This window comes from Mizuhopecten yessoensis, unplaced genomic scaffold, assembly GCF_002113885.1.
Source record: "Mizuhopecten yessoensis strain PY_sf001 unplaced genomic scaffold, ASM211388v2 scaffold716271, whole genome shotgun sequence".
Taxonomy (NCBI): domain Eukaryota; kingdom Metazoa; phylum Mollusca; class Bivalvia; order Pectinida; family Pectinidae; genus Mizuhopecten; species Mizuhopecten yessoensis.
In genome coordinates, this window is record NW_018480033.1 from 216,835 (window position 1) to 229,420 (window position 12,586).

The window sequence follows — 12,586 nt, forward strand, 5'->3', positions numbered from 1 at the left end:
GGGGGGAGGAGGTTAGAGGGGGTTACAGTAACTATTTCTATCTGGGTATAGTAGATGTACTTTTCTGCTGTCAAGGCCAGTTCATTATAAGTTAATCTATGATGTGGTCATTTTTATTTTGATATTTACTGATACATAGACATAAAAAAGAACCAGTTGACAGTAATTATAATTGACAAGGTATCAGCTGTGTTTGATTGTACATGATCTGACCATATTTTGACAGAAGTATGCTGGTAGGAGTAGGTTTGACCGTATTTGAATGGCAGTGCAATGGTATGGGGGTGGGGGTGGGTTTACATTATTTGAACAGAAGTGGGATGGTACGAGACATTAACTGCCTCTTTTTGACCTTGATTTGAAGGTTACAGACTAGACAGTGTAGAGGCTTGGTAACAATCGGAGAGGATGAGATGTTGTAAAAATAGATAGTTTGCCTTTGGCCTCCTTTGTGGCAGATGGATGGGGCCATGCAGTATGAGAAATTGAGGTATACATGTATCTGTAAAGTTTCTCCGGCTGTATGGATGTAGGGATTTTAATCATATTTTTAATCTGGAATATTTTTTGGCCAAGGGGAATTGGGATTGAACATTTTATAAAAAAGGAGGATGTAGCCTCCTGGTGGCAGAGGAGCAGGAGCTTATAGGGGTGGACACTTCAAATCCTCCTTATGTACACCAATTAAGGGATTGTAGCAAAATTTTATCAAGGAGAATAATCACAGTGCCATTTGGGGGTCCTTTACACCTAAGACTGTTTTGGTCGGTAAGCATATACTTATCACAGGTTTTAATTGTACATAGGAGTATGGTCCCCTTCTAGCTTTGAAGGCTAGAGGGAATTTTCCTTTAGCTCAATCAGTAGAGGGGTGGACTGGGATACTGCCAGGGGTCACTGGTTTGATCCCTGGTAGAGGCACACTATTTCAGCAAACATTAGCCAACCTTCAAAAAGGTGACAGAAATTAAATCAACACAACTATCACTGAGAACTAGAGAATGCTTTTGATAGCTTGACCAGTGACTAGTTTGAGAACAGGTTATACAAGGTGTAGTTTTATCTGCTGGCCTTGAACCTTCTGACCATCAGACAACGTACAGTTATATATAAGTGGATAAAGGAGATGGGACCATGCCAGCTACTGGACACACTAATCAACAAAATCCTTGACTTGATTTGAACTTATGTCCATTACCTGGGCATGTATCACCCTTCAACCCTTGTCAGATTAGTGGCAATTAAAATGACAGTTGGTGAATATAGTAAAATGTTATGTAAATTTGTATAGCTGAATGAACGCCCCTATCTTACCCACACACACTCCCCAACCATAACCCTGCAATATGCTTGTACAATTTATTTAAATAAAAGTAGATATATGACAAGCATGTTTTATTTTTTCATTACAGTGATTATTTACAATAAAATGTATGTTGATGTGTTGTCAGGTATGGAGGTGGAACATCGTATGTCTCTACAGGATGAACTAGTCGACCTCATAATGAGAGTCCTGGTCAAACACCCCGAGTTACACTACTATCAGGTAAGATAGAGAGTTACACTACTGTCAGTTAAGGTCTAGAGTTACACTACTATCAGGTAAGGTACAGAGTTACACTTCTATCAGATAAGATAGAAAGTTACACTACTATCAAGTAAGGTACAAAGTTACACTGCTATCAGGTAAGGTCCATATTTACACTACTATCAGGTAAGGTCCATAGTTATACTACTGTCAGTTAAGGTCCAGAGTTACACTACTATCAGGTAAGATAGAGAGTTACACTACTATCAGGTAAGATAGAGAGTTACACTACTGTCAGTTAAGGTCCAGAGTTACACTACTATCATGTAAGGTACAGAGTTACACTACTATCAGGTAAGGTACATAGTTACACTACTATCAGGTAAGGTACAGAGTTACACTACTATCAGGTAAGGTCCATAGTTATACTACTGTCAGTTAAGGTCCAGAGTTACACTACTATCAGGTAAGGTACAGAGTAACACTACTATCAGGTAAGGTACAGAGTTACACTAATATCAGATAAGATCCAGAGTTACACTACTATCAGGTAAGGTACAGAGTTACACTACTATCAGGTAAGGTACAGAGTTACACTACTATCAGGTAAGGTCGATAGTTACACTACTATCAGGTAAGGTCCATAGTTAGACTACTGTCAGTTAAGGTACAGAGTTACACTACTATCAGGTAAGGTACAGAGTTACAATACTATCAGGTTAGGTCCAGAGTTACACTACTATCAGGTTAGGTCCAGAGTTTCACTACTATCAGGTAAGGTACAGGGTTACACTACTATCAGGTAAGGTACAGAGTTACACTTCTATCAGGTAAGGTACAGAGTTACACTACTATCAGGTCAGGTACAGAGTTACACTACTATCAGGTAAGGTACAGAGCTACACTACTATCAGGTAAGGTACAGAGTTACACTACTAGCAGGTTAGGTCCAGAGTTACACTACTATCAGGTAAGGTCCAGAGTTACACTACTATCAGGTAAGGTACAGAGTTACACTAATATCAGGTAAGATACAGAGTTACACTACTATCAGGTTAGGTCCAGAGTTACACTACTATCAGGCAAGGTACAGGGTTACACTACTTTCAGGTAAGGTACAGAGTTACACTGCTATCAGGTTAGGTCCAGAGTTACACTATTATCAGGTTAGGTCCAGAGTTACACTACTATCAGGTAAGGTCCAGAGTTTCACTACTATCAGGTAAGGTACAGGGTTACACTACTATCAGGTAAGGTACAGAGTTACACTGCTATCAGGTTAGGTCCAGAGTTACACTACTATCAGGTTAGGTCCAGAGTTACACTACTATCAGGCAAGGTACAGGGTTACACTACTTTCAGGTAAGGTACAGAGTTACACTGCTATCAGGTTAGGTCCAGAGTTACACTATTATCAGGTTAGGTCCAGAGTTACACTACTATCAGGTAAGGTCCAGAGTTACACTACTATCAGATAAGGTCCAGAGTTACACTACTATCAGGTAAGGTCCAGAGTTACACTACTACCAGGTAAGGTACAGAGTTACACTACTATCAGGTAAGATACAGAGTTACACTACTATTAGGTAAGGTACAGAGTTACACTCCTATCAGGTTAGGTCCAGAGTTCCACTACTATCAGGTTAGGTACAGAGTTACACTACTATCCGGCAAGATACAGAGTCACACTACTACCAGGTAAGGAACAGAGTTACACTACTACCATGTAAGGTACAGAGTTACACTACTATCAGGTAAGGTCTAGAGTTACACTACTATCAGGTAAGGTACTCTCTTTTGATATACATGTATCATATTGAACAATCAACAGATGATATATTAGAAAAGAACAGGTGATCTATTTAGGCCCCTTGGCCTTTTGTTATCAAGTATTCATATATAATTAACTTATGGAGATGTTGTCTTTCTCCCATAAAATAATACAACTGTTAGGAATCATGCTTGGTTATATTTCATACTGTAGACCTCAATAGAGATGGATGTTCATTTTTTTTACCTTTGATCCCATTGATGAGTCATAAATGGAGAAAATGGAAATATGGTTTGCACAGTAAATATTTACTTTGATTGGTATAATTACCCAAAAAAAGAAACGTGGACTGCGAGTGACAATAGCTATAGCAGTTATGGGAGTGATGAAATCTACAGCTGTTGTGGGAATAATTTGTACAATGGTGTTGTTGGAAACTGTTTTTAATTTGACGGAAGTATTATGGTATGGGGTCGTCCGTCCGTTTGTCCGTTCGTCCGGCATAAACTTTTGTTTGGCCGGCAATCTCCTCCTACATTTTTCGACTGATCTCTTTGAAACTTGGTATACATTATAATTATGATATGAAGTTGTGTCTCCCTTAAAAGAATTTTGAATCAACAATTGTTCCAAAAGTTATTGCCCTTTGTTCATTTCAGTATTTGATTTTTTGTCCGGAGATCTTCTCCTTCATTTTTTGACGGATTTCTTTGAAACTTGGTAGACAAAATAATCATGATATGTTGTTGTGTTTCCTTGAAAGAATTTTGATTCAGCAATTTTTGCAAAAGTTATTGCCCTTTGTTTATTTAATTAATTGAGTTTTGTCCGGCAATCTCCTTCTACATTTTTAACAGATTTCTTTGAAACTTGGTATACATTATAATCATGATATGAAGTTGTATCTCCCTTAAAAAAGAAATTTGATTCGAAGATTATTGCCCTTTGTTCTTTTCAATATTTGATTATTTGTCCAGAGATTTTCTCCTACATTTTTTATAGCATGACAGCTAACCACTTTTAGAATGATGCAGATCTTATTTCAATGTAAGCAAGTATCTAACACTATATGGCATTCGACGGGTGTATATTGTTCCACCCCGTGGTACTCTTGTTACTATACATGTATTGAAAATATTTTCAATTTTTCTGACAGGGTTACCATGACATCTGTGTGACGTTCTTGTTGGTAGCCGGGGAGGATATAGCCTTTGCTCTCATGGAATGGTTGTCTGTGAACCATCTCAGGTCAGTGAGTGCCCTCATAGAATGTTATTTTGTACAGTAGGTCTCCTTAAATGTCACTTAGTTAGAAATATTAATATGTATATACGTATAGTAGGTCATTGCTAGTGTCACTTAGTTACCAGATAGGTCACCCTTAGTGTCGTTTAGCTACCGTGGGTCACTTCAAGTGTGACTTAGTTACTATAGGTTACATCAAGTGTGACTTCGTTACTATAGGTAACTTCAAGTGTGACTTAGTTACTATAGGTCACTTCAAGTGTGACTTAGTTACTATATGTCACTTCAAGTGTGACTTCGTTACTATAGGTCACTTCATGTGTGACTTAGTTACTATAGGTCACTTCAAGTGTGACTTAACTAATATAGGTTACTTCAAGTGTGACTTAGTTACTAAAGGTTACTTCAAGTGTGACTTAGTTACTATAGGTCACTTCAAGTGTGACTTCGTTACTATAGGTCACTTCAAGTGTGACTTAGTTACTATAGGTTACTTCAAGTGTGACTTAGTTATTATAGGTTACTTCAAGTGTGACTTAGTTACTATAGGTCACTTCAAGTGTGACTTCGTTACTATAGGTCACTTCAAGTGTGACTTAGTTACTATATGTCACTTCAAGTGTGACTTAGTTATAGTAGATCACTTCAAGTGTGACTTAGTTACATCAGGTCACTTCAAGTGTGACTTAGTTACAGAAGGTCACCCTAAGTGTCACTTGATTAGAATTGTTAATCTGTAAGGAAAGTCAGCTTAAGCATCACTTCCCTAACTATAGTAGGTCACCTGAAGTGTCACCTAAGTTTAAAATGTGTGTCCCCCCAAGTGTCACTTTGTCACTAATATGCAGTTAAACCTTATCTCATGTAACCCAGCTACTTGTTTCCAGAAAGATCAGCTAAAATTTCATTTAGACTGATGTGAAAAATTGTGAAATATATTTTGTTTGTATTTCTTAGGGACTTCATGGATTCGACAATGGACCGGACCAAACACATACTGAATTACCTGTATCCTATAGTGGGCAAGTCCAAGCCGAAGCTGCGTGACTTCATGGAGGAGTAAGTAAAACGTTTCTACTGTCACACACCTATATCTACGGTGTTTACACCAGTCACATCCATGTCTGTGATTGATCACATAGCATTCTTGTTTGTGTAGGTAAGACCCTCAGAAGTTAGGTCGATGTTTAATCTGTACAGAATGGAGATATCCATTTTAACTCTAAGTTTATTGATCACATGACACAATTTTTGTACAGAATAGAGGTTGGGTCTTTTTAAAGTCTGATCACATATCATATTTTCTTGGTACAGGTCACATATCAGATTTTCTGTGTACAGGTCACATGACACATTTAACCTTGAAAAGGTCACATGACATATTTTCTTTGTACAGGTCACATGACATATTTTCTTTAAACAGGACACATGGCTTATTTTCTTTGTACAGGTCAAATAACATCATATCCTTTATTTTTTAAACATATTTTGTTTATACAGGTCAGAAGTCGGGTCTGTTTTCAGTCTGAGCTGGTTGATAACATGGTATGGACATGTACTAGATGACCTTCGCCACATTGTGCGGTTGTACGACTTCTTTATCGCCTGTCATCCTCTTATGCCCATATACTTGGCAGCTGTTGTAAGTACCTGTTCTTGTTCTTCACAGTATTCTTCAAATATAAACATATCTACAATTAAAGACACCTTAACTTATTTGACAGTACATTTATATATAATTTGTTCATCATCTAAATTCTCAATAAGGAATTAAAGAAACAATGTAAAGTTGTTTTCTATATCTTAACAATACTTAAATTTCTAACTTCCATCTCTCAAATTGTAAGAAGCAACTGGAATTAAAGGATGACCATTAAACTAGATGAACTGATAAAAGTTCCTGATGTCACTACCTTGGTAGTTCAGCTTTATCATACAGGTTGAAAGACATCAATGCATAGATTGATTTCATGTCTTGTTTGATTTATTTGTTATTTTATCTGTATTTTTTTTTTTTACAAATTCTACAAAGTTTCTGTTTCACATCTTGTTGGTCTGTGATTTGAAAGAATTTCACAATTCTTACCTGATCAGTTTATTGTTATTAAGTAGTTATGCACAGGAAACTATCGATTCAAAAATCTAAAAACATGAATACATTGACTACCTACCATTGACATGTGAGACAAATGATGATGGAATACTTTTGATGACGTAAACATAAAATACAAAACTTCCTTCCTTACAGATTGTTTTGTACCGTGAGAAAGAGATTCTGTCCAGCGAGTGTGATATGTGTGTGTTACATGGACTTTTGTCTAAGATTCCGGACAATTTACCGTTTGAGCTTCTGATTCGAGAAGCAGGGGACCTGTTTATCCAGTACCCGCCTACTCAGCTGGCCAACGAGGCCATCAAAACTTACAAGAGAAAAGCGTAAGTTTCCTTATGTATATAAAGAGGATAGCCTATAGTATCCATAGCTCTGTAGAGGGTTTTATATCCCCACATGGCTCTCTTGGGATAGGTTTTCCCTTCATCTATATGAGATGCACATTTGATGATGCTCAGGCCATACGATGGGTTATTATAGAAATGTTCTATAACTAAAAACAAAAATATAGTTTAGAATCTTGATGAAAAATGTTTTGGTAATTTTATCAATAATTCTTACTTATTTCCTAAATTTCGAGTTGTTTCACAGTAATCCTCATATTGCTTTATTTTATTAGTGGTGTACAAGTTATCTCCCTTTTAATACTTTTCAATGGTCTGTCTACAGGTTGGTTGTGACGGGTAAGAAGTCTATACAGAAGTACGCGACGCGGAGGGGTACGGGTGGTTCCTGGCTCTGGCGATACCTAGTACCGGATGTTGGAGGAGGTTACATCAAGGTCACAGCATTCGTTGTCGTGGCATTGCTGTCGTCTGCCGCATGGAACATGTGGGCTGCCCGTGACTGGTGAAGAGTACATAATGCCTGTAGGAAAATAGACTTTAGTCTATAATACGAACATGAGTGTCAACTGAAGACCTGCTATGTGATTTCTGTAATGTACACAATTGAGTTGATATTTTATGACAATTTTATGACAATATTGATCAAGTGTGTTGCACATGGTCTCAAGTTTGCTTACAGTGTATATTATGCTCACATGATTCTAAGTTGTTTTGAATTATTTTGTTTCGAATGTGTTTGTTTCTGTTCATATGAATGGTTTTGGAAGTCGTTTGCTTGTTTTTATTGTTGATGTTGATATATACTTATATAGTACTAAACTGATGGGTATTAGCTATGTATAGCAGTATGTGCATTCATTCCTGGTGTTGTGTGTCAGCAAAGTGGTCAGACAATACTTGACCAGTGTTGTGTTGTGTGGTAAATTTAGTGGGGGATTTAATTTCCATATATTTGCAGTTACTGAAGATAGCACAAAATTAAACATACAGCAAATATTAATGCCATGAATATACAGAGATAAAAGAAGAGATCTGTTCACCATTTATTACCATGATGGAGACAAAAACACTAATTCAGTATTGTATTTTATGTTATTTTGAAAAAATGCTTGTAAAAAAAATCTAATCACCAAAATACAAAAATACCCTCTTGAGGGCAATATTTAACCGTGCAATTTATGTAGGGTGAAATTTAATACCCTTGAACAAGTTATAATTTAGTTAACCATGAAATATGTTTATTCCTGCGAAAGTTAACAGCTATACAGTGAAAACTGTGATTTTGGCTGCATGTTAACAGATATGTAGGCTGGACGTGGGTACATTTATAGCTAACACTCCTAATAAATATAGATATAAAAATTACTAGAATGTAACACATTTGAAGTGATTTCATGGATCTGATCATGTTTCCTACTTCCAGCCCCTTGTTTATCATATCCAGGTAACGGGTTATTTTCCTGATCAAATCATGGTAAGATGCAAGCAAACTTACCCAAGTTTGTAGACACTGGTCGCCTGTCGTCACACAGCGTACATTGTCCGGCTACTGCTTGGCTGGTTCTGTGGATAGATACATCAACTTCGTCCTTTTCACTTTGTCTGGGTTACTGTTGGTCATGTTATCTGTTTTCCGATTGAAGTTTTATATAAGATATAAATGTATTTTCATTTATTGTTGTATTTTAGAGGCATTTTAAACAATGTTAACATCTTCACCAGTGTAAAAAGTCCTTCATTGGAGAAAAGTCCCTGATCATTTACCGTAGCATTCCGGGCCCATATTCATGAAACCATTCTCATGCTCAAGCATGGATTCTGTGCTCAAACCTACATTCTTGTAACTCGGTAAAACCTTGTCAAACAATCAAAATGTCAAATGTAAACATTTAAAGCAGTTTTCAGCTTTAAGTCTCCTCAATGTTTTTCCAAATCATTGAAAAAATATTTGTTTATGAAATTATAACTAGAACAAGAAATTCGGCACAAATTCCATACTTGAGCATGAGAACGGTTTCATGAATACGGGCCCTGATCCTAGAACAGTGTAACTGCTTCCGTGATCTGGCTGTTATTCAGTGTAATAACACTGGAATCAATTTTTGAATTGTAACATATAACAACACTCATTGTAACGTCACCGATACTGATGTAACGATGTCATTACTAATTTACAGGGAAAAGTAAAATGGCTGTTTATTTCTTGTTTTCCCCCCACTTACCTACCTTAGGTATGTGAGACAGAGTGGTATTATTAGGTACCTTATATGAAAAAACAATCTCAAATTTGTTACCCTTCTATCTGATTACAATAGAACATTCAGAAGATCTTATTTTTTTTAATAGAAACTTTATTTATTTAACAACAATTATGAAACAAGTTATTTCAACTTATATTAATCACACTTGTTGGCCTGGATATTAGCGCGTGGGGGGTCTAAGTGTGGGAGGAAACCAGAGTACCCGGAGAAACCCCATGTGGTTGGGCAGGTGACCCCAACCTTTTCATGTCCGATCGGGGAATCGAACCCTGGCCGCCTTGGTGAAAGGCAAGTGCGCTATCCACTGCACCACCCGACCACCCTTCAGAAGATCATTTTAAAATCCTATGTAATAGGAAGTATTTGTGATTATCATTTTTCTTTTTTGTTAATCATGCTAAGTAATTTTTTGTCAAGAAATAGTCATATCAACATCAAAATTTGAATTGAAATTTGGCAATAACAAACTCATGTATTTAGTCCCTTATGATGCAATTTAAACATGTTTAACTGTATATTTTGATAAAAATCAGCATAAAATATTAGTTTGAAAATCATTAAACTGTACATTACCATTTATATCTGACTATAAATTGTCTTAAAATCTATGAAGTACATACCTGCATATGTAAGGCCTAGTTAACCCTTTCACCCCTTGGTAACTTTAGTAGACAGTACCATACATTCATCTGGATGAGTCCATTATGGTCTACAGTGGTAAAACGGTTAAAACGTTCAATTATTACTACCAAAATAAAGGTTTGGATTTAATGGGTTAGTACTCCAAATATTGATTTAGTTATATCTAACTATATAATATCTGTATTCAGTGTCATATATATATGTATATTGTAAATCAGTTATGTTTTCCAGACATCTGTTCATGTGTCTGGAGATAAATTTAAAATAATGATTGACTTTCACACAAATCACAGTGATTATATATATATCTCACAGAGTACAAGTGATTGACTTTCACACAAATCACAGTGATTATATTTATATCTCACGGAGTACAAGTGATTGACTTTCACACAAAACACAGTGATTATATATATATCTCGAGGAGCACAAATGATTATATATATATCTCAAGGAGTACAAGTGATTGACTTTCACACAAATCACAGTGATTATATATATATCTCGCGGATTGCAAGTGATTGACTTTCACACAAATCACAGTGATTATATATATATCTCACGGAGTACAAGTGATTGACTTTGAGGAGGAATTCTTGGTTTGACAGCTAGTCTTTGACTGCTTATTTATGTCTATAAACAAAGACCAAATCTGAGGAGAAATCCCTCCACAGGTCTAGGAATATGGTTACATTACTGGCTAATTTGTTTTGATGAAGTCATTGTAGTTTTGATGAATTCACAGGGGTTTTGATGAAATCACAGGGGTTTGATGAAATCATAGGAGTTTTGATGAAATCACAGGGGTTTTGATGAAATCACAGGGGTTTTGAGGAAATCATAGGAGTTTTGATGAAATCACAGGGATTTTGATGAAATCACAGGGGTTTTGAAGAGGTCGTATTTGTTTAATGAGGTCACATAGACAATACTGCTCATTTCTTGTTTTACTGGTAATCTTTAGACTTGCTAAAGTCCTAGCAATCGCTCATTATTGTTAATTGTAACTAATTTATTGAAGTGTATCATGTATATATAATACAATTATCACTAATGTATAACTTGCTTAAATTAATGTGGCAGGTAGTTACAATTATGTTAAATTGATTCTATATATAATTTCACAAAGCATTACTATTCCATATACTTCATCATGCTTACATTATGATATCATTTATACTGGTGTTACCTCCCTTTATACACCTGTTTCACCTCAGCATGTCGATTTGTTTGACATACAGAAAGGATCACAGTGACATGTGGCTGTTTTCATGTTAATTGTTGTTTAACAACAGTCTTGGTGCAAATAAGAAACAAATATGGTAAGGACACAATGTACAAGGGGAGACAATCAGCCACCTAGTTCTGTGGGTGTGTTATACCATGCTCAGTTTGTTTATCAGGTGGAGCAGAGAGATGGACCGCACAGTCCTCTTTTGATGTCTGGTAGCCTGTTAATCATGAATTAACATTCACAGATCTGCCAGGCTTAACTCTCATTAATATTACATCTATTCCTGCACTTTGATGTGAGCATACTACAACTGCTGCTGTTCAGGCCTGAACTCTGTTTTTTCTTTCAGGGACTCCAAAAATATACTGCAGTATTAACAGATACCGATACCTAATTGTAAGAAAGGATACCGGTACCTAATTGTGAGAAATGATACCATACCTAATTGTGAGAAATAAAAAAAACCCAGCTTAAATACTCATTTACATGTCAAAGGTGTGTAAGAAGATTATTATAAATCTATAAGCTGGAGTACAGTCATGTGTGATCAATACTGTGTCTTTACTGGAAAATAGTTACTGACAATTAATAGAACAACACTTCAGTCATTAAATATACCGGTGAAAAATGTATTATTTGAGAAATATCTTAAGAAAGACATTAGTATTAAAGAAAATGAAATGTGATTTGTTTTTCGTTATGCAGATCCTATTAGCTGAAATTCTTTGCCAATCTATTAACTACATTTTACGCAAAATTTTATTTGTCATCACTAGATGTGGACTGGTCATTACATCACTGTATAATATATTACTGGTGTGTGTCACAGTTATATATATATATCTATACAGTTGTTTTGCGTTGTCAAGTTGATAGCTGTAGGTTTAGATGTGCGAACATAGTGACAGCCAGCATCATTCTGCTTATGTATACTAATTTCCACTTGATCTTTTTACCACAAACAAGGTAAAAAAAATATCTTGTATCCCACAAATTAAACTTTGCCATGAATGGTTTTTCACTGTCATCAGTACATGTATATGAATATGGATAGAATTTATCCTACATTTATATGTGGTAATAACGGCCTTTACTCGTGTTTGGTACTGTTAACTACATGTAGATATATATAATTATGACACATGCACATTATGTAGTCCGATAAAATGTTGATATTGGTCACTGTTTGAGAAAACAACCATATTAGTAAATGGAGTCTCCAATTTTTAGTCCACATGACATTAATCACAAGAGCTTTCGCTATAATCTGACTTTGTCTGTTGTCATCTGTCTTGTGACCCGAGTCAAGTTTTACAATTGACTGTACATTTTCAACTTCTTCTTCAGAAGCACTGACCTGCATGATTAACTTCAGACTTGATACAATTCTTTTTTACAATGTCTCAACCAAATAGTCTGGCTTTTCTTGAGCTGTTGCGAAAATC

The 12,586-nt window shown here is 35.9% G+C and overlaps 1 protein-coding gene across 1 annotated transcript in view; it reads left to right on the top strand.

Annotated features, from left to right (window-relative positions):
* LOC110442477 (TBC1 domain family member 20-like) overlaps positions 1–9,389 on the top strand; it is a 20,084-nt gene extending 10,695 nt beyond the window's left edge. Inside the window, exons 4-9 of the mRNA XM_021486113.1 lie at positions 1,452–1,546; positions 4,456–4,547; positions 5,502–5,603; positions 6,045–6,186; positions 6,793–6,980; positions 7,327–9,389. Of these exons, the coding sequence (XP_021341788.1) occupies positions 1,452–1,546; positions 4,456–4,547; positions 5,502–5,603; positions 6,045–6,186; positions 6,793–6,980; positions 7,327–7,510 (803 nt within the window). The 3' untranslated portion in view covers positions 7,511–9,389. The remainder of the gene's footprint in view (positions 1–1,451; positions 1,547–4,455; positions 4,548–5,501; positions 5,604–6,044; positions 6,187–6,792; positions 6,981–7,326) is intronic.
* The last annotated feature ends 3,197 nt before the right edge of the window (positions 9,390–12,586 follow it).